Source organism: Pavona decussata, unplaced genomic scaffold, assembly GCF_977016875.1.
Source record: "Pavona decussata unplaced genomic scaffold, jaPavDecu1.1 SCAFFOLD_322, whole genome shotgun sequence".
In the NCBI taxonomy this organism is placed as follows: domain Eukaryota; kingdom Metazoa; phylum Cnidaria; class Anthozoa; order Scleractinia; family Agariciidae; genus Pavona; species Pavona decussata.
Window position 1 is genome coordinate 913,023 of NW_028145712.1, and position 22,434 is coordinate 935,456.

The window sequence follows — 22,434 nt, forward strand, 5'->3', positions numbered from 1 at the left end:
AAATAGGATGCTGATACGGTTAAATTTATTGGTTAATTGTCACCTTCTAAGAAATGCTAGCTTTGGCTTTTTTTAAATTTTATTTTTATTTTTTTTAATTTGAATTAATTTTATATCTTATTGTCAGTCAAACAGCGAAAACGCTGTGGAATGTTTCTTCTCGTTTTTTAACCAAATCAGTCTGAGTTTGCAGTGGAACTCCGTACATAAGTACGACACACCATCCGGCAAAACAACACGTTCACATTCATGAACATTCACAGGATAATCTGATTAACGGGTAAAGTACTGTACGAGCTCTTGTTAGGTATTATAGATTGGAAATCGTGGTTATTGTTCGAACAGACAGATCGATACAAGTTATTAAAAAATTATTTTAAGACGTCCAAAGACTTCCCTGCGTCAGATTTGCGAACGTCTCAGAGCAATTGGACAAAACCTTATACGCCTGGCCCCAGTTGTTCAAAGAGCGGATAGTTTTATTCACTGGATCGGTTGCTATCCAGCAGATGAGATGCGTGCAAGATTTTCCCAATAGCCCTATAATTTATGAATAGAGTAGAAACATATGTCAAATTTAAGTATGGGATTGTGTGGAAAACTTGCCAAAAGGCGTTACCGGTAGTTGGAGTACATTTGCTCCGCTGGATAGCGACTTATCCGGTGGATAAAGTTATCCACTCTTTGAACAACCGGGGCCTGGTTCGACCAATCGCGAAAGCTTCAAAGCATCAACCGGTTGGTTAGACAAATTCTGCTTTCTTTATTACATTTTTTTTACATTCCTGTCTCATTAATATTCATATTTTCGATTATCCGGACATTTTATTCAAGTTCCAACGAGTCCGGATAATCGAGGTTCGACTGTACCAAGTTCACGGAGAAGACGACCCCTGACCTGACTGGGGACTGAAGGCCGCCGCCGAGGCAACCGGAGGAAAACCAGTAACTGACCGAAAAAAACATGTTTTTCTGTCAGATAAAATAATCTGAATGTTCCAAGATGAGAAAAACCAAAATCCGCAATGAATATCAAAACCGAAAAGACGCAAAACCCGATCAAAAAAAGCCCCCATATTGCAAGGAAAATTTCGCTTGTGTACAAATTTAAAGGGAAGAAAATGACACGTTCAGAAATCCTACGCCGGGAAATCTTAAAATAATTTTTTAATAACTTGTATCGATCTGTCTGTTTGAACAATAACCACGATTTCCAATCTTTAATGCCTAACAAAAGCTCGTACAGTACTTTACCTGTTAATCAGATTATCCTGTAAATGTTCATGAATAATGTGAAATTGTTGTTTTTCCGGATGGTGTGTCGACTAATGTACCGAGTTCCACTGCAAACTCAGACTGATTTGGTTGAAAAACGAGAAGAAACATCCCATAGCGTTTTCGCTGTTTGACTGACAATAAAATATTAAATCAATTCAAATTAAAAAAAAAATTAAAAAAAAAGCCAAAGCTAGCATTTCCTAGAAGGTGACAATTAACCAATAAATTTAATCCGCCGTCCGCATCCGCCCGTCCGTATCCTTCTTTTACAGAGTCCCCTCGGTTCCAGACTACTGGAGAGGAACTGAAAGATTGGACTGCTGAGCTGAATGTTTGAATCGCCGAAGTGAATGTTTGAATCGCCGAAGTGAATGTTTGAATCGAGACTATGTTTGAATTTATAATCTGGATTTCATATCTTAAAATTAAAGTGCAGAATGTTTCAACAGCAGGATTTCAGCATTTTCTATCGAAATTGAACGCGGAATTTATGGTGTAGTGTTTGAGTTTCAGGATTTGATTGAAGAAATACACGTTTGGATTGAATGATCAAATGTTTGAATTGAAAAATGGCATGTTTGAATCGACGAAGTGCATGCTTGAACTGAATGATAGGCCAGGCAATACAATGAATGCATGTTTAACTTGAAGAATGGCATTTCTGGATTGAAGAAAAGGGTGTTTGGATTGAAGAATCGAATGTTTGAAACAAACAATTCCATATTTGGATTGAATGATGGAATGTTTGAATCGACCCATTCCATATTTGCACTGAAGGATTGAATGTTTGTATTGAAGGATCGAAAGTTTGAACCGAACAATTGCAGATTTGAATTGAAGGATCGAATGTTTGAACCGAACAATTGCAGATTTGAATTGAAGGATCGAATATTTGAATTGATAGTTTGAATTTTGACACTAAAAACGCGCCATAATTATAAGCGTGTAAAGGGATAAAACCATTTATGTTAGAATTTAAAGCCGCCAATCTCCTATTAAAAAAATATTTACTTATGTTTAGACGTACTTAAACTTTGCTTTTGTTTTGACAAAATAAATAATGCCTTGTAGTTTGCATCCTTGCTTCTTCAGTTCAATTGTATATCCGCGCTGAATTTAAACAGAATTTGAACAGAAAAATAACAACATACAAAAACATCGCTCTCGATTTCCAGAACTGAAACATGTCTACTTAAAGTGGATTGGTAGTACTGAGAGTAAATATTCTGAATACCACCCGTGGCGCTTGTTTAATTTTTAGAGCTCAAGAGAGGGTGTTTATTTCTTGCTTGCATAAACAAATGAGAGCGCGTAACACCAAATAAACAAAACAGGAAAGCAAGGCAGTCAGAAAAGGATCGTAATGATATATGCTTTTATAGTCATTTTTGTCCATAGCTTCAGTACTGTCACTAACCATCAAGGGGGGCTAATATGCGGAAGGGCTCTTTTCAGTACGAGGATTGCTTTTGAGATAGGGTGCTCGATTTCGCGATAAGCAGACATTCTGAGGTGGTTATTATTAGATAGGGGACGCTTATTGTAAGGATGGTTCTAAATTGAATCATTACGGTATGTAGATACGATAGATTTTTGTGACATTTGTCAAAGATATTCGCATGAAAAATTAAAATTGGACGTTTAATGGTATTGGGGAATTTTTAAATCTTGTAGCTCCCTATAACACAATAATTTCTTACAACATTTTAGGTACTGAAGCTTTACACTTTGATATCGAAATGAATAGGCGGATAACACCTTTTCAAAGGATAACGCCTTTTAACATTAGGATTAACAATGTGCGATTGTTTTTTTCTGTACAAAAAAATTTCTTCGAATGTTCTTCGATCGTTTTTGCTTTACCGGTTCTCGTGACTGGCGAAAACGGAAAAAAAGTATTCCACAAATTGATTAATACTTTTCTCAAAATTTTCACATTGAGGCAGAAGTTGTCTATATTCATGATATCAGAAGGCAGATTGCATATTTTTAATTGCTATCAGTTTATGGTTTAGGCGGCCTCGTTAGTCTTGCTAGACACTTCTGCTAAACGGCTCAAGACAATCTTTGCTCGCCTATTATATTATAAACCGACCTAGAGACGTTATTTTACCCTTAATTTTATTTTTTTCATTTCTTGTTTATTCGAATACGAAGAAAACATTCAATTTGACATTCATTTATAGCACTGAATATGTTTTGTTTTTTTGTGGCGTTTTCTGCACATATTGATTATACATGCAAATTTTGCTGCCATGGTAGTTCGAAATCGTATATTTTATCAGTGCTCTGAGGTTTTCGACCAGACTTCAGTAGAGGTATCTAACACACAGCCCTGGAATAGAATCCCCAAAGGACCACCACGTGAAAATTAAACAGGTAATGGATTTTGCATTTACAAAAGTCAATGGATGCCGTTTTACCGGAATTTACTTAAAACGTAGCCCACATTTCAAGTTAACGAGAAGCACTTATTAATTTTACGACTTGCAATTATAAGGCTGAGCTCCTCAAATTCTAGACTAAGTTAACTTTATAACTGTTTGTTTTGTATTGGGGAAGTAAACGAGTAATGGATTTTCAATTTAAATATCCACAAGGTTCGTTTAACCGGAATTAAGTTACAACGTAACCCGCGCCTTTCATGGTCAAGTTAGCGAGAATAACATTCAAACATTTTACGACCTGTAATTATAAGGTTGTTCTCAACAAATTCTGGGTTAAATTAACATTTGTTTATAAATGTTTGCTTATAGATGTCCAAAACTATGTACTTCGTAGTGTCAGGCTTTGAGAACGAGCCATACTAGTTCAAATAGTCTATCTGTACCGGTTGAAATAGCTTTTCGGGTCGTATCAGCTCGACTGGATTGGACATGTATGGAGGAACGGAAGACATTCACTGCCGTTATCCTGGTTAATTTTTTTTTTTTTGTTTGCTTGTTGACTTTAAACAAGCTACTGAAAGGTAAAGTAGTATCGTCAGGGTGATTTTTTTTTTTCGCGAGGCACAACTCAGAGATGCTTATTGTATCCCTTTCATAACGAACGCAGTAGCTCAGTACTAGTTAAATTGGATGCTTTTAGGGCTTGCAAGCTCACCCTGAAACCACTGATGACGCGAATTTATGCGGTCCTCAAGACAAAAGACTTAAGAAATTGAATAAAAGAATTGCGATTCAATTACAGATTTATTTCAGTGGACTAAAGAAACTGTCGATTATGACCAGTGCGTCTTTGCTGTAGTCACGCTTATTCGAATTCGAAGATTAAACTTATTCAAAACTTACAGTTTTAGAGGAAGGTGTCATGCATACAAAGAAACTATTGGATACTTCTCATAAATTTTTTACCATAATTGCATTATCATTGTTTCTGAGAATGGCGTAGCTCCCATGGAAACATGCGCATGGCAAAGACTAGAACAGACTGTACAAAAACAAGGCAAAAGTGGCACTGAACGTTCAACAGTTTCCTTCGAAAAGAATTCAAAATAAAAAATAAATTAATCAACTTTGCTTTACGAAGATGACCTTGCGGGATTCGGATTTCGGAAAATTTAATTAAAATCGGCCTCCCTCTTAGACTAAAAGATACAATTGATGTGCATGGTTACATTAGAAGGACAATTTGTATCAATCGATATAAAGTACTTACAAACAGCGATATGAAGATTAAAATAATATATATCTTGTAGTTTTTGTCTTTTAGTATAAAACATAGATAAACAAAAATTGAACCATAATATATACATGGCTTACAGGCGACAAAGGGAATAAGCTTCATCAGTTAGCTTTAGTTGCTAGTCTATTAATTATTAACCCTAAATATAATTTTCAACCGCTCTTAAGCTAAGTTTAATTTTTCTAAATTTCCCTAAAAAAAATACTAGGTCTTCGCCCATAGCCACCTCCTTTGTCTTGGAAACAGTCTAAGAATCGCCCCTAAATCTAAATGTTTGTGAGACAGTATTCTGCAAAAATATTCTTCAAGTTAATAAGCTAAGGGTTACAGGGTGAAAGTAGCAAAAATAATACGATTCTGTTGTATTTCCCACTTAAAGCTACATTTATGTGTATCTGAATGTCCTGAACGAGCCATTAGTGACTGAAAGGGTGAACTGCGTTGAGCAGAGCTTTCTAGGTGTTTTTCTTTTATTACGCCAGCTTCTCTTGTCTTTCAGATAGAGTTTAGGTCAGCGAGGAAGACTCCTTTTCCGCAGGCGATCCAACTTGTCTGCAATTAAGGGTAAGAAGGTAGGTAGTTTTCCCAAATCTAACACGAACTGAGTTAGAAATGCTGGCATTTAGGGACTGAAAAGGGCCGTACATGGCGCGGGGGCAGAGGGGGAAGCTGCCCCCGCCAGGAAAACTCAATTTGTTTTTAACATCACACTGATCACAAGAAAATCGAATAATTGACTGAAAAAATATGCCATCAATGTGAATTCCAAATAATTATTTTGGAAAATGTTTTGAGGCAAAAGCCAGTACCGGTTTTCTCATGAAAATAATGATTTTGTCAGTTTGGGCTGCCTATGGTTTAGAATTTGGTGTGTAAATAAAGACTGACAAGTCTACGCCACTTTCTGGCGCTTTTCTTTTAGCCTTTTTAAATCTAGCTTATACAAGTATTTTTTTTTCAGAGTTAAATTGGTTTTAAAAGCCTGCGCTGCTCGCAAATATTTGTAGCGGGTTTGGATTTAACCATCATATGTTCATCATCCGACAGGTCATTTGCGCCTAATGATTTTTGAGTTTCCTCTTTTGAATTTTCTTCGTTTTGAATATGACCTCTTATTCCGTGTGTTCAACGAAGGTGTTTTTATGCCACATAGGGCATTTCAGCTGGGTTTGGCAAGTGCTTGATAGTTTCAACTGCCTTTCTTGTTGAGATTTGCCAATATTAGGACAGAAATTAATCATTGCTTGTATCATGCAATGAGCTTCCTTCTGTAATTGTTGCAATGCCGGGCCGGGCTAGTGTTTGTCACAAGGGGTTGTGTTTCTTGGCACGGCTATTTGGTTTTTTGGTTCTCTAGTAATCGTTGTAGCATGTCATTATAGAGCTATGCTACTTGTCACAGTAATACTGAATTGAATTGTATTTAAATAACGACTGTGTTTTTACAAATGCTTCGCTCCGCTGATATAGTGCGTTTGAATTATGGAAGCTCAGTGACTTTCTCCCTTTGTTTACAGCAGTGCATCGACTGTGTTTTAAAATGACAGACAATATTTGCTTCAAGCTAAACAAGACGTTAACTCCATAAAAAGTCATGACAATTTAAAACAAAAAGCATCGGTGTTTTTTTTTTTTTCTCTAAACATCGTAGAGGCAACTTTCTGTGTAGGAGTGAAAGCAAAATTAATGTCAAACTAGAAACCCTGTCTGCATACGGTAGAGACCAAGATTAATGCATTGTCTTCTGGTTGTTCTTGCAAAGCGAAATCTGCAAGATCTAGATTTCTTGATTCGCACTCAAGAGGCTAGAGTTGCTCTCGGCTACGCCTCGAGCAACTCTTACGCTTCTCTCGTGCTCTCCAAACTTTCCGCGTGCATCCATAACTCGATATACGCACGCTAAGCATGAACCAATTCTTAATTATTCAACACATTGTAACACTACCCAAATATGGTCATGGTGCACTGAACATCGTTGTCCATAACCTATAGATATCCTACGATATACGTAACTTTGTGCTTCGGGGAGAAAAATGGAAAAAAAAAAACTCTTAGCCAGCTTTTCTGCAATAAAACTATACTTTGTTGTTGAATAATAAGCAACAGGCCAAATTCATGATGGCATCATTCAACTACAACTACCGAGAATTCATTTATTTTTCCTTTTCAAATTTAAATTTTGTAATCCCAGTGGAGAGCAAAGAACAATAGTTCCAGTTAGCATGAGAAAACAACAAACTGTAGGATTCTGGTAGTTGCAGTCAGATGACGCCAAATCTTGCGGAATATCCTCTGATTTTAGCCAACTCTGCCTGCGGCCTCGTCGGCTAAGTATCAGGTGATATGAGTAAAATTGAAATTAAAATTATGAATTTGTAGTGGTAAATAATTAAAAGTATATATTCCGCACGATTTCGCAGGATAATTGTAAATTTACGGAATAACAGCAGGCAAGAAATAATCTTTAAGAAACAATACATGGTTTTAAGTTTGAAGGTGGATGTAGGTCATCCGAAACATGTATTTCAAACTTAAAACTGTGTGTTGTTTTAAAGCTAATTGTAAATTATAGCATGCCCGAAAATAGAGGTTGAAATGGTACAAGATGAAATCAGTAAGTTCTTGTTTTGTTTTTGTTTGGTCTTAATTGTTGTTGTTGTTGTTGTTGTTGTTTTATAAAACAATTGTTTCACTCGCCCTTTTGGATGATTGTAGCCAATCCGGCGCTACAGTTTTTATTATTTACTCATCTTTTGCTATTTGCTCTTTTATAGGAGGCGTGATGATGCTTCGATTTTATTTTCTCCTCGCACCACTCGGCTTTCTCTCTGTCACTGGTAAGCTTTGAATTATGAACAAATAATACATCAATCTGATAGAGAAATAACGCTTCATAAAATAATTGCGAGGCGTAAAAGTTTGCGTTAGTTCATCTCAGTCATATTGGTTTCTTTGGAATTTGCATATAAGTATATGAATATGATTCAGTTTACGCGGTAATTTTCACATTTTTATTTATTTCGGTTTCCACTGAGTCGTTTTGCTAATTAAAATTTTCAAGTGTTTATATTGGTAATTGAACTGAGTGGAGTGCAATTTGGTCTGAAATCATACGCGTGATTTCAAAATCAAACGAGCGCGCAGCGCGAGTTTGATTTGAAATCACAAGTATGATTTCAGACCAAAATTGCACGACACAAAGTTCAATTACCACTTTATTACACCTATTTTGAAATCACGGAGTTTTATTGTCAATATTAATATTCTATTTTTTGTTACTTCATTCCATTTTGATGGGCTAAAGAAAGGATGCAATTTAGAGCAAAAAATGGTGCAATTTGGGAATAAATTGCACTGTTGAGAGCCAATCAGATTGCAAGGATCACCAGTGATTTCAAAATGAGTGTAATAAAGCTTAAAACCAGTTTATATGTAAGGTTTGAAGTTTAAGCCTAATTAACTTGAGTTCGAATGAGGTTTTAGATTAAACTTAGCTAAAAGGTCAATCCACCTTATTCGTTCGTTGAAAATGTGTAGCCATTCTTACATACACATGGCTGTCTGTGGAATTTCTCCACATCATGATAACATGTACAGAAAGCCGTAAAAGTTTAGAGCAGAAATTCATCCTTCAAATCGGTCCTCTTTATCCCCACGGAATAGACGAACGCTTTTATTTCGAGTAATGTTTCCAAGTTTTCCATTTTACCATGTTTTCACCAATAGCACTGTAGCTCCACTGCTCATGATCACTATAAGGGGTATCGAATGGTCTCATTCAATTTTAAAGAGCTCGCAAAATTTGGCCTTTGCTCGAATTGCTCGCAAAAATTACACGGGCGCTCGCTTGCTCAAGCTCGCAAAATTTTTGCAACTGCTCGCATGCTCGCATTCTCGTTAGCATGTGATCGATTGTTCGAAATTTCGTTATCCTGCTTTGCACTTATCTTTTATTCATATATAAACGATAAATCAGTTATGATATGGTTAAAACAAAAGGTTGAAACATCCTTACCTCTGGCTTCAGTCTTTCTTCAACAGTTCAGCCAGTAACTGTTTTGGAGGCGCTGTATGTATTATCGGGAAAACGCACGAAGCTCCGTGATAAGCATTTCGTTTATTGTTTTATTCTTTATCATATATCATCGTCGCAGGCTTTCTGCTTGAGAGGGGTGCAGTTCCGCAGTTCAAATATGTGATCTTTCATCTATTCACTTGGCGTAATTTGGCATCAAGCAGGGCACAATTAGTACAATTGGCTGTAAGATGCTGGGACTGGTTGAACCGCCCTAACTTTGCACCTATTGTTCTGTTTTGGAGGTGTTAGCCAGATTATTAGCTATTACTTGGTGCAAAACAACGTATCCTGTTAATAAAAGAGAGATTCCGGTAAGCGGAAAATTTACGAAGTACCCGAAGTGCTCGCTGCTCGCCATCTGTATTTTTCTAAAGTGCTCGCTGCTCGCAAGGAAAATTTGACAATTGCTCGTGCTCGCAAAAATAAACACACCGCTCGCATGCTCGCAAATGCCCGCAAAGACTATTCGATACCCCTACTATATAAACCACAAATATTGTCCGAAAAATTGTACAAATATCTGTTCTGCTCTCAAACGAACTTTGTGTAATTAATACTCGTGTATCTTACTCCTTATGGATATGCCGATCAAAATTAACTATTCTTCTCATTTACAATAACAACAATTGTAGTAAGGGCACAATGTTAGTTAACCTAGATGCCCCCCCTCCCACCCACTCTTAAGTAATATATAATGTACAAACTCAATGTTAACATAATGTGTAAGTATGTGCTAAGTGGAGGAAATAAAAAAAAATATTTTTAAAAATGTAAATCACATACAATCCACAATTCCTTAACTCTGACTAAGGGCTACTAAAACTAGAACTATCAGCACTTGATTTTCTTTACGGCGGCGAGATTACCTTATCAACTCTGTTGGATTTTAACATTCATTAAAAGGTTAATCGTTTCTTTCAACTTATAAGAAGAGTTGAGTTTAGGGGATATGTACTTACCGGGTTGTGGCGAACGACGCTGAGAGATTTTCAACTTAAATACTTCCGAAAGCACTCTATTTTAAATGTTCAGTCTGCTCATTTAGTACGTTTTCTTTGTTTCAGGGTCTCATATCGAAGGTATGTTGATGTTAAAGTAGTCAGTTAATGTTTCTATTCCTTAACCTTTACTCTCCAAATTAACTTGTGCAGTGAAGATTAATCGAGAGGTGTGACTTACAAATGATCATATGACGTGCTCGTGCCATTTTGTGGATGTGGCGTATGAAACATATATGGACGTACTATTTACCTTCTAGGTTTCATTGTCGTTGCTTTAATACCCTGGCTAAAATCAGCTACAAAGTGATTTTTTTTCTTACCATTAGTTCGCTGAGTTTGTAACTTTCCAAAGGGAAATTTTGTTCTCAGTTTAAGGCCCGTTTAAACGGTTTCAACATTTGCCTCAACATCATGCGCTCAGCACAATTGTTGAACCAAATGCCGCGGACAGTTACAACGCGCGTTCGTAGAATAATTATTAACCATGACAGGCCTTACTTTATCGCATCGCATTTCAATTAGTTTTTAACAATGTTTTGTTCTTTAATAGATGACTGCCATGATAAAATAGAGATGGCTCTACTTATCGACACATCTTCAAGTTACGGTGAGGGAGAGAAGTGGACGAACGTGAAGCTCTTTGTTGAGCGGTTTTTGAGCTACTACGCCATTGACGCCAACAAGACCCATTTGGGTGTGATAACGTACTCAAATGAAGCAAGTATCTTGTTCGGACTTCACGACAAAGAATACCAAACCCTCGACGCGGCAAAAAGCGCCATTGATGCAGCTTTGGTAGATATAGAGCCCGGAGGCCATCCTTGGACCGAGAAAGCCTTAATAAAAGCACACGATGTCATGTTCAGAAAGCCAGCACCGAAAAACAAACAGCGAGTGCTGTTTGTATTCACTGGTGGGACGACACCTAATCCACACTTGTATGAAGAAATCGTACCAAGCTTAGAAGTAAGAGAGCTGAAATGTTCCTTTTCTTTCCGCTTCTGCCTTTTGAGGTTATATCTATGAATCAGGGGCAACCAAGAGAGAACCTTAAGCAAAACACGCAAAATGTTTTCCCTGTTTTCCCAGATCGTTCTGCGGTCTTTTAATGACATATTCTTGCAAGCTAATACAAATAAAATCTGTTCGGATGCTTTAGATGAGAATTTAAGCTGCTACAGAAATCGGAATTAACTAACTAATAATTGAGTAATGTTTCAGAAAAAAAAGTACATGTCCTTTTGAAAAATGATTTTAGAAAATGATATACAGACAAAAACTCATTAGTAATTAGTAAATAGTCCTGCAGATTTGAGAGTCTTGTCTTTTGAAATAGCGAAGACAAAGCTGAAAATTTTATATACGTTTTCATGGAAACGGGGGAGTTTTGCTCGTCTTCGTACCAAAACGCCTGCAAAAATTTCCGAATTTTTTAGAGCCACATCTGACTGAACTTTAAGGTGTTCTTTACAGCAGTGTCAATAGTTTTGCTTAAAATCTTAATTTCAACAAGAAAATTAACGATAATAAAGCAGCATGACGTTTCGACGACTTCATGTCGTCATTGTCAAATGAAATTAGTATAAAAGCTTTCATGCTAATTTGTTTTCTCACTTTCAATACCTATAAATATGCCTTTCCGTTATTTCCGTTTTACTCATTTGACAATGACGACACGAAGTCGTCGAAACGTCATGCTGCTTTATTATCGTTAATTTTCTTGTTTAAATGTTTCTTTAAAATCTTAAGTTTTAAAATATCCTGACAAATGGGTGGCAGGAAGACCAGACGGAAGCGGGCGAGACGTTATTAAAGATCGACATCAAAGTGAAAACGGTGACTAAATCGTGTAACAAACTACATGGCAAAGATACGAGCAAAGAAAAAATTGCAAGACAAAGAAAACCCCGACAGCCGCAAAGCCTGACTGAAGGAAGTTTTATCTTTTTCAGGACAACGGAGTAAACATCGTGGCTGTGTCCTGGGACAAGGGAGAAGCATCCAGAATCGCTGGAAAGCGGGGTCATGCCATCTTCGTGGAAGACATTTATGATGCGCTGCAAAAACTGCCACAAATTGTTGAATCGACTTGCCGTTAGTATACAATTGATAAGATAACTGATAAAAATAAAGAGAGCTATAATGGTCACTAAAAAGAAACGCTTGCAATTCCCTTTTTTTTTCTTCCAACTTGACTTTTTATCAAGATCTATTTTGAGAAACATTTTAAAAGGAAAATTAACGAAAAAAACGTCACATGACGTTTCCGACGACTTCATGTCATCATTATCAAATGCTGTGAGAGAATTAAGATAAGTGGCAATAATAATGATGACGTGAAGTCGTCGAAACGTCATGTAACGTTTCTTTCGTTAATTTTCCTTTAAAAATAATTTGACTTTGTATTGTTAAAAGACTTTTGCACTGAATAGCGGGGACAATATGACGTGAAAAACAGATAAATACTCTTTACCTCCATCACCCTTCTCGTTAGTATACTGTTGGAAATCTTACATTCAAATTCAACTTTGTTTAACGAGGGTGACGCTTAACAGTATATTACGACTGACAAACCTGTCGCCCTTAGATTCCAGATCGAATTGGAATTAACCTTAAGAAGAACATAAACAGTTACGACAGGAATCCAAATTGGATAACTAGCATATTTCAACTGTATTCAATTTATTGTCCGCCAATTCTTAGTATTACGGACAATTGATGAAAATTTCATTTCTTGACAATTTGGGTTCTAATCGTAAAAATTTTTGTGAACTTTTCAGTCGTCCATGGAGGCTACGCAGAATGGAATGAATGGGGCGCATGCGCCAAAACCTGTGGAGGGGGTCAGCAACAGCGCAGCAGAACATGTTCAAACCCAGTACCATCCAAACATGGTAAAAACTGTGATGATTTGGGGCCTTTTGAGGATACACGCCCATGCAACACTCAACCTTGTGGAGGTAACTTGGAAAGAGTTATTCTTAAGCTTATTAATTAATAATTCTTGAAGAGAAAACAAGGAAAATCACTACTGTGAAGGAGGTTTGAAAATGAGATTTCAATTATCATAAGATTTGGAGAACTTTTGATTTGTATTTTTGTCAAACACTGGAAAGAGTGTTTCGTCTGTTATCAATAAGCCACAAAGTTGGTTTAAAAAAACTCGCGCTTTTTATACTCTCTCCTCGGTGTTTGGAAATCGGATGAACAAAAACTCTTCCTCGTCATTGATGTATTGCGTCAAAACGAACCTTTCAATTTAGCCTCAGCATCAACATTCGTATTTTCTCTAACATGTGTCAGTTTGTGACTTTTTACTTGATTTTCAAAATCCGTATGCTTGACTAAGCAGGAATTATAGCCAACTTTGTTTAAACGTTAAGCTCTACTTTGGTTAAGAGGGTTGTTATCACGTTAGAACATTAGATCAGCTTTAAAGAAATAATTTCAAACATACGTTTTACGCATCTCGAGATACTCGGGTTTCCTATGGGCGGTGCCTTCTAATACAGGGATTCTTTTACTTAGTTTAAAACTATGCGGAGAAAACAGAAGTTAGCAAGTGCTGTTGGTATCCAAAAAGAAAATTAGGGGGGAGGGGGTAACCATGCATTATAAAAAAAGCTTCAATTTAGAAATAAAACGCCATAAATTGCTTTGTATTTAACCGCTTTTTAGTATAATTAGTTTTCGCATCATGGAAAACTCGGAAAAAAATCCGAGCTCCAGATTGGAATTGACTGAACGCACGACCCTCCGTGATCTAACAAAGACTCGCTTTAGAATAATTGTTTCGTAATTGTTTCTAAAAGAAAATTCCCCGCTACCCCCCAATTTCCTTCCTGGATTCCAGTAGTCAATACTAGATATGCTTTCCACGCGTAGTCATAAACTGTGCAAAATACTTCTGTATTAGGACGCACCGTCCTCACTGAGTTGGTTCAGTTTTAAGGCTAAAGTCCGTAAGCTTGCTGGGCGAATTCGGACACTCAAAATATAAAGTAAACAGGCTTGGAACTATGTATCCGACACAAGAACCAGCGTCCGATAATGGGTTGTCAACAAAACCTTTAAATGTTGAATCTACTCAAAACTGAATTCTTAAAAACCTTTTAAAAAGCGTTCGTATTTTGATAGAATGTTTTTCATCGCATTGAAACGACTCAAATTTGAAAACTGAAGGACATCATCCTTGGAGAATATATGCTAAAGCTTCAGTGTGAGCAATGCTTCAAGTGAAAGATTTTTTACAACGTTAACCATCCACATGAAAGGCTTTTCAGGGATAATGAATCCACAGTAAAAATATTTGATGGACTATACAAACTGTTTTTCTTCATTCCTTCTTGACCGCCAGTTTGGAATTTTTATTATTGATCGCATGTTTTGAGTGATCATCGTTATCATTGTTATGGTTATCATTAAAAACTGGATCATTGTAGCGTATGTGAGCCATTATACCATGCTCAAGAAATACTTATCATTAAATTGTGTTTTGGTTGTTCTTGCATAGCGAAATAGCCAGACCTAGCAATATTTCTTGGTCGTTTTTAATAAAACAATTATTCCACTCACGCTTGTTGGATATGAGATGATTATAGCCGACTAACCGCTAGGCGTCTCATTGGCTATCTATCATCTCATATCTAAAGCGCGGTCGTGGAATAATTTATTAAATATTGTTATCAGACATTGACGGTGGATACAGCGACTGGACTGAGTGGTCCGTTTGTAGCCACACCTGCGGGAGAAGTAAAAAGATGCGTCACAGACTCTGCGTCAACCCACCTCAACAAGATAATGGAAAATCCTGTGATGTTTTAGGAACAGCCATAAATATCACGGACTGCAATCTGGAAAAATGCAAAAAAGGTACACTGACTTAAAACAATAGATTGGTATTCGGTGTGGTACATAAACATGCACTGTATATCAGCAATGTAAAATGTTTAATTTGAGTGGAATAGCCACGAGACATGTTTAGCGACGGCGCACAACTATCTTATCCCAAACCTTTAGATTAAGTTTAGAGCGGTTTTCAGTTGAGTGTCGCTGGTAATTTCGCGTTTACTCTGGTTTTGGTCTACCATTTTCAAACTACAGTCCAACCTGTATATAACGGCCACCCTCGGGACTTGAGGAACTGGCCGCTTAATACAGGATCACTAAAAATACTCACTGGGCGTTGTCTAATGTCAATTTTAATGGTGTATCATACAAAAACATTTCATGCAAGGAAACAATAGGACAATCAACACTCTTTCAAGAGATCAATACTTTAAACAAAGCTCAGTGCCAACTTGTGACTTAATGGTATAATATACGTAATATACGTAATATTGTGTAAAAGCACTGTGCAATAAATTGTCCTTTACTCTTGTACAGTGTACAGTACTGTATTTCTAACTCACTTACTTGCGTGACTCGCAGTTCACAACAAAACATCACATTCCGTCATTTCATAGTTGAGTTATAACGGTAATGTTGCTAATTAAAAGTAACACAATATATAACAAAATTCTTCGAGTTAAAATAGGAATAGGGTAAGAATTACAGCGACTTAAACAAGTGGGACACGTGCATTTGGCACCTCGGAATTTGAAACTTTTGTTTGTAGAGCAAGTCGTTGACTGTCGGCACTCCCAGCGACAATTCCTGTTATCCATGGTACTGTGCATATGGCTTAGTTTCCATTCAAGGGTGGTTGCTTAATACAGGTAAAAATAACAAAGAAAGACAAACATGGGACTGCTACAGGGTGGCCGCAGCCGCTTAATAGAGGTGGCCGCCTAATACAGGTACCAAATACAGCGTTTGTATGCGCGAAAAATCGGGACTTTAAAAACTGGCCGCTTAATAGAGGGTGGCCGCTCAATACAGGGCCGTTATATACAGGTTCGACTGTACACAATTAAAAAACGAACGGTCAAACTTACGTTCTCACTGACTTTCAGTCTGGGGTGCAGTTCTTAGTATGAAATTTGGTTAATCTCAAGCTCAAGAGTGTATGCCACTTTTTTTGTTATGAATGGATGGTTTTGAATCTCTTTTTAACTACTTATATTATAGCGCGAAAATCGCCTTGCAAGCAGGGACTCGATCTTGCGATCCTCCTCGACCAGTCATGGAGTGTCTCTCAAACAAGTTTACAGGCCTTATTGAAGACTCTTCTTCCGTCTTTTCTTGGCATGATTGGCGTGTCAAAACGCAAGACGCATGTTGGTTTGATAACATTTTCCAGTAACAGCCATTTCGAGTTCAACTTTGCCAAGAGCAACTTTCAAGCGCTTCCGATGTTGAAAGCCAAGATCAGCAACATGGTGGGAAAAACTACTTTTAAAACTAGAATCGATCACGGGCTCCTCTCTGTCAGAAAAGAGTTGTTCACCAAACGGGCGGGAGATAGAAAGAATAAACAAAACGTTCTGCTTGTGTTTACGGATGGGAGGCCCTATCCACCTGCCGAAGTGCTTCCTTTCAACGAGACGATTCCTCCTTTGAGGGTAAAGTATTAATTAACTTTTGTATTTTCAAAGTCCTGCTTCTTAAGATGACTGCAGATTGTTAAGCACAATCACTTTGTCAAAAAGACAAAACAACCATTTGCACCAATGAAAACCTAAAAATAATGATCAGGTTTAGTTTAGGATCGATTTGAATACACTACTGGTTTCGGAGAGCCGAAATGGGTCCACCATTCATGGTGAAAATTACCAATAAAAAATTTCGCTGCTGCACTAAATTCAAAGACACCGACCAAGATTTTTGGCGCCAAATCTACTCTCTGGGTACTCCAGTCCCAACGACAACTTAACGTGCAACTTTCCACACCCCACTTCCCTAATGCAGCTAACTTAATACGTCGTCATTTTCCAATAATCACTACCTCATCTTCGTCAATTCTCGACAAAATTCCCTGAGAGCAAGAAGCAACAAAAGGCTCTTCAGCACAGGTGTAATGAGGAATCTGATCCGGTAGGATGGACCATTTCTTGATATGTAACAACATGCAAAATTAAACCGACTTATTGTAGTTCCTCCTTTCTTTCTTACCAATAAGTGAAAATTAGTTCTAGTTCTTTGCCCCCCTTGAAATTTTTCAAAACTTTATTTGATATCGTCCCCTTAACCCTTGTTCCCAGTGCCTACGATGATTTTTGTCAATAATGCTGCGGGGGTCTGGGTTTAGGAATGTCTGGGTGACAAGGCCTCATGAAAATGGAAAGACAGCGCTAAATTATAGTTTCCAAAAGAACACAACAAAATCGAAACGGAGATGTAAGAGAAGATAACCATGAAGGAATCCCATTTTGCGTATCTCGCGTTAATGATTTTCAACATCTTCTTTCAAAGAGGGAAAAAATAAACTTTGAAAAATATGAACTGCGATTGTTTACACTAACATTTTGGAAGGTCAAAATTAATCATGGTTTGGAACAGCTTGGAAAGAAAAAACATTGTGGCCTTACCAGCATTCAACTAAACTGAAGCACTTTAATGGCAATATACTGTACTTTCCATTGAACTTCTTTTAAGTCGCTCTTTAGGCACAAACTGAGACATATTTTACCTTGCCGAGGTGATCAGTAAGAGTTTGTTTTCTTCCTGTTTCTCGTCGTTTTTGGAAGGGGGAGGTATTTTATGTAGGGGAGCATAGATGGTGCGTCCTGAGAGTACGCGCCTCCCACCATTGTGGCTCAGGTTCGATTCCAGGTGTTGACGCTATATGTGGGTTGAGTTTGTTGTTGGTTTTCGTACCTGTTCCGAGGGTATTTCAACAGGTAATTAAAACCAGTTTTTACTTCCTACCAAAAACCAACATTCCTGAATTCCAATTCAACCTGGAAGCCACTGAAATTCCCACTATTTAATTATTTTATTTCATTTTATTTTATTTTATTTTATTTTTTAAACATTTATTTTATTTTATTTTATTTTATTAAACATTTATTTTATTTTTACTTTATTAAACATTTATTTTATAGATGTTTTCTTTTTCTCTGTTTATTACTTACAGGATGAAAAGAAAGTTCATATAGTTGCTGTGGGTTACGGGAGAAAGGCAAGACCAATAAATAGACAGGTCCTGGAAGAAATAGGAGGTGACAATGTCCTGGTCATGCAACGAGACAGCTCTTCTGGATACGCAAGCTATGCCAAGCAAATAAAAAAAATGGTTTGTGGTAAGTTTAATTTCATGGTGTCATAGCGCAAAAAAAAACCCATAAACTGCAGTGTGACCGTTTGTAATTTTAAAGTATTAAGAATTTTCACCAAACCTTTGTTTTCGTAACTTGATCAGTATCTTATCAGATAGCTTTAATTTCCTCAGGAGTTGAGATCTAATTGTCAAGAAAAACAAGAGCTAGTAGAACAAATATGTTCCTACTATGATTAAGAAGACTAATAAAAGTTCGTAATTTATTGACCAGTGAAAACGGGTTAAGGGTGCCACGTCTGATATAAGAGCTTTTATTCTAGATGCATTCGGCCAATAATAAAACAATTATCCTGCACAATCTGGCGGAATATCCCTTGATTTTGGCCGAGTTTTGATTAGTATCAGGCGTTATTCCGCGCGATCTCAGAGGATTAAATTGTCAAAGAGAAGAAATAATTCAATGGCACTGGGCTAATATTTCTACATTTGGAATTCACGCCCACCAGGGGAAGAGGGCACTAAGGTTTGTTAAAGGAGACGGAGAGTTGCGAATAAGGCCAAGTTGTCAGACACAAAAGCAAGTCCCACCTTGCTCAAACCAGACCCAAGCAAAAGTCCCGGAAGTCCAGAATGTAAATCAAAAAGTTCCATTAACCTTCGCTTAAAGCTCTGTATGGCTATGCAAACATCGTTCCTCCCAAAAACGTTCACTATAAAATTTCTAACCCCAAAAATTCCACAATGTTAATTTCAAACCCCAAAAGGGTCTTCGAATCTCTCCGACAGTAGGGGGGGGGGGGGGGGGGGGGGCACTTCAGCACCCAACCCCCCTCTCCTTCTAGGTCACTTCACTTCCGGTCAATGAATGAGTCACCATCCTTCTTTCCTAGCTGTTGATGGAGATTATACCCAGTGGTCCCTATGGAGTCTATGTAGTGCTTCTTGTGGAGCAGGTACTCAGATACGTAGCAGAAGTTGCACGGCTCCTCCACCCAGAAAGGGTGGAGACGACTGCAAAGGAGAGTACTCAGAAGTTCGGGCTTGCGGTGACATCTACTGCCCTCATGGTAAGAAACCTCATGCAGCTTTCGATGGCGAAAGAAGCTTGTATGTTGTTTCTTTCGAGATCGTTTAACGCATGTTAAAATCACTCAACTTTATTTCGAAGTCTAGCACGGGATCGCTTAAATTGAGGACTACTGTAGGGCAAATAAACATTTTTTTTTTAAGTTTTTAACTGGTAGCAGAGCTAACCAGTTTGCTCTTTACAAAACTTAGTAGTTGAACAAGAAGTTTCTTATTTATTTGCCCAAAAATGGCATTTAAGCAATTTCAGTTTAGGTTCGCGGAACCTGCCTTGATCAATAATAATGATCAACAATAATAAATTTATATTGCGCACGCGCGTTCCATGTAATTACGGTTCACAAGCGCATTACATCGATGTAAAACACACAAACTGTTACTACATTTCTACGAGGCCATTGTGAAACCAAGAATGCAGGGTGGGGTAATTGTCAGCTTTAAGCTGCCAAGCAGTAGTGATCTTTTGTTTGCTGTCAACAAAATTTGAAATTGAGTTTCCATTTGGAGCAAATTCATCATCTCTCTAGCCGTCATTCGATGTTGTTTCAGGTTATAAGTGAAGTCTCTGTGAACTAGAGAGCTAATCCTCTCTTGCTGTTAACTTAAGCTTAGGCAGCTAAGTGCACTTCGATCCGCTATCAGCAAAGCATTTACACATTATATTCCATTCCATTGTCATTTTTATTTCAATTTATTTTACATTTGTCGTAGTTCCTCCAAAGTGCAAAGATTTGAAGCTAGACTTGGCGATTGTCCTTGAAGTCTCACAGGAACTTGGATTGGAGCATTTCTATAATGCAAGAACGTTTATTGGCAATTTACTGCACTTGTTCGACATCTCGCTGGATGGAACACACGTCCACATAGTGCTATACAATCGAATAGCCCGCAGCATCATCTCCTTTGATCAACTGTTCTTTCAAAGCAGTGGTGCCGTCGCAGCAATTCTGCGTTACCTAACACCTGACCTAACACCAAGAGCCAGTTTCAGTGGAAAGCGCCTTGACATAGCACTTGAATACGTTCATGACCACGTATTCACCGCTAAAAGAGGAGACAGACCAGACTCCGAGAACGTGGCCGTTTTCGTGACTGACGGAATAATCCAAAACGGACAGGATTATGACATAACTGAGACGGTATCTTCTTTGAAGGTAAGATAGCCTTTCTCATTTTTGGGGTGGCGATGGGAGGGGGGGTGGGGTATAATATTACCAAGTCAAACAGCTGAATTTAAGGAATTTAAGTATGAAGTACAAAAGAGGCTGCTGTTTGCCTACCCTGATGAATAATCTTTTCCGTCAATAACAAAATAAATGCATAATGAGGGACCTAGGACGACGACACCACCAACAACAAAAACCAATGAACTTTCTCAATAAATCTTTCTCTGCGTTTGGTGCGAGATTGTGGAACTGTCTACACCCCGACTGGCGTAGGCTAACAAAAAGAGCTTTTAAAAGAAAACTTCATAAATTATCTTTTAACCGTACTTGGAACTATTACGTTGACGCCCATTCTTTAATATTGAAATTTGATGTAAATAATTATTGTACAATACATTATTGCTATGTGTTTCGCCACGTGTTTCGGTTAAAATTGCATGTCTTAGTCTTATATTATAGTGATATTGTAGCAATATTGTTGTCTTTTAGCTTTAATACTTAATTTTTGTTTATTACTAATTATTGTACCTAATAGCCTTTTGTTTCGTTTACAACTGCGGCATATCACAGTCTTACGTTGTAGTACCGATGTTGCAGCAATATTGTAATTTTTGTCTATTACTAATACCCGCCAAGATTAGCTAATGCTATACGCGGGTTGTGTAAATTGTCTTTATATATTTGTTAAAAATAATGATAAAAGTGTGTGTAATGAACTTTCGAAAAACAACACTGGCTCTGCACTTGCGTAGTTACTGATATCAAACACTGTGGTACATTTTTTGCCGTCAACTGCAAAAGAACAACGTGAAATGACCAAATTCAAGGTTTCAGTGGAGGATGTGAACACCCTAGGATGAATTTTCCTTCCCTGTTTCTGAACGTGAAAGCTGCCCCAACGAACTCAGCTTCTGGATAATTCGGCGGCATTACGTAATTTAAATCAGTTGTAACTATCACAATTTACGTAATTCAGAAAACACGAATATATTTTTTGGGTTACGTTTCTCGGTGGCATCGCCGTCGTCCCTGATCGAAGGTCGCTAATTTTTAAGTGAATAAATGAGTGACCAAAATAATGAGTGACTGCGTGACTCTGTAAATGAATAACGGAGTAAAAATGTGTGAGGTGAATAAGCAACTGATAAATGGGTGACTCAATGACTAAATATATTTGTTACTGAGTGACTAAACAAATGATGAGCGACTGAGTATATGAGTGCCCGAGGAAAATAGGACCATGCCTTGAAAACGTGCGACATTATTCGTGTCAAGCCAATGAACCACATCTTCCTTCTTAAATATCCCTGACTAACTCACTCACTCCTATGTTTGTATGGATAAATCACATAGAGGGTCCACATGCAATCCTCGACCATTCAGTGACCATTCCTGGCTTTCTTGAGATGCAGCATCATCGAGAGACACTGAGATAGTTGCTTAGTCCCTGGAGAGTATGTCCCTCCAGCGCTTTTGCGTTGCCCTCTTGATCTGGACCCTTCAATAGCTTACCCTATAATTTTACTATATTTTGCTTTTTTAATCGTGTTTCATCAGGATGAGAAAAATGTCAACATGATAACCATCAGCGTTGGACCCAACGAACGGGAGGAGCGGGTACTGTACCAAATTGCGGGGCCCAAAATGAAGCTATTCAGCAGTTTTCAGGATTTGGAATCCAAAGTGGAAAAGATTGCCGCCTTAACGTGCGACATACCAGGCTAAAAATTCTCATCAACAGAGAACATTTTCAGTTCAGGGTAAGTATTTTTGGTTGTGGTGAAATTGGCAAAAGGAGTTCATGTCGCAGAATTAGTTCTTTTCTTCACATAGTCACATGTACATATATATACTGAATTACAACAATCCCGCCACGCGTTCATTTCAATCCTGGTTATCATTCTCACGAGTAGAGGGGAAGTATCACGGGAATTTTGACCTTTTATCGTGAAAAAGGTGTGAGAACGCCTTAAAAATAGT

At 37.6% G+C, this 22,434-nt stretch overlaps 1 protein-coding gene across 1 annotated transcript; it reads left to right on the top strand.

Annotated features, from left to right (window-relative positions):
- The first annotated feature begins 5,444 nt into the window (after nt 1–5,444).
- On the top strand, nt 5,445–22,199 carry LOC146453838 (coadhesin-like). Its single transcript, XM_085096168.1, has 12 exons — nt 5,445–5,534; nt 7,737–7,799; nt 10,105–10,119; nt 10,592–11,007; nt 11,994–12,135; nt 12,822–13,001; nt 14,731–14,913; nt 16,111–16,544; nt 18,059–18,224; nt 19,093–19,269; nt 20,000–20,442; nt 22,012–22,199. The coding sequence occupies exons 2-12, from the start codon at nt 7,745–7,747 to the stop codon at nt 22,177–22,179; spliced, it is 2,379 nt and encodes a 792-aa protein (XP_084952294.1). The 5' UTR covers nt 5,445–5,534; nt 7,737–7,744; the 3' UTR covers nt 22,180–22,199.
- Nucleotides 22,200–22,434: the final 235 nt, after the last annotated feature.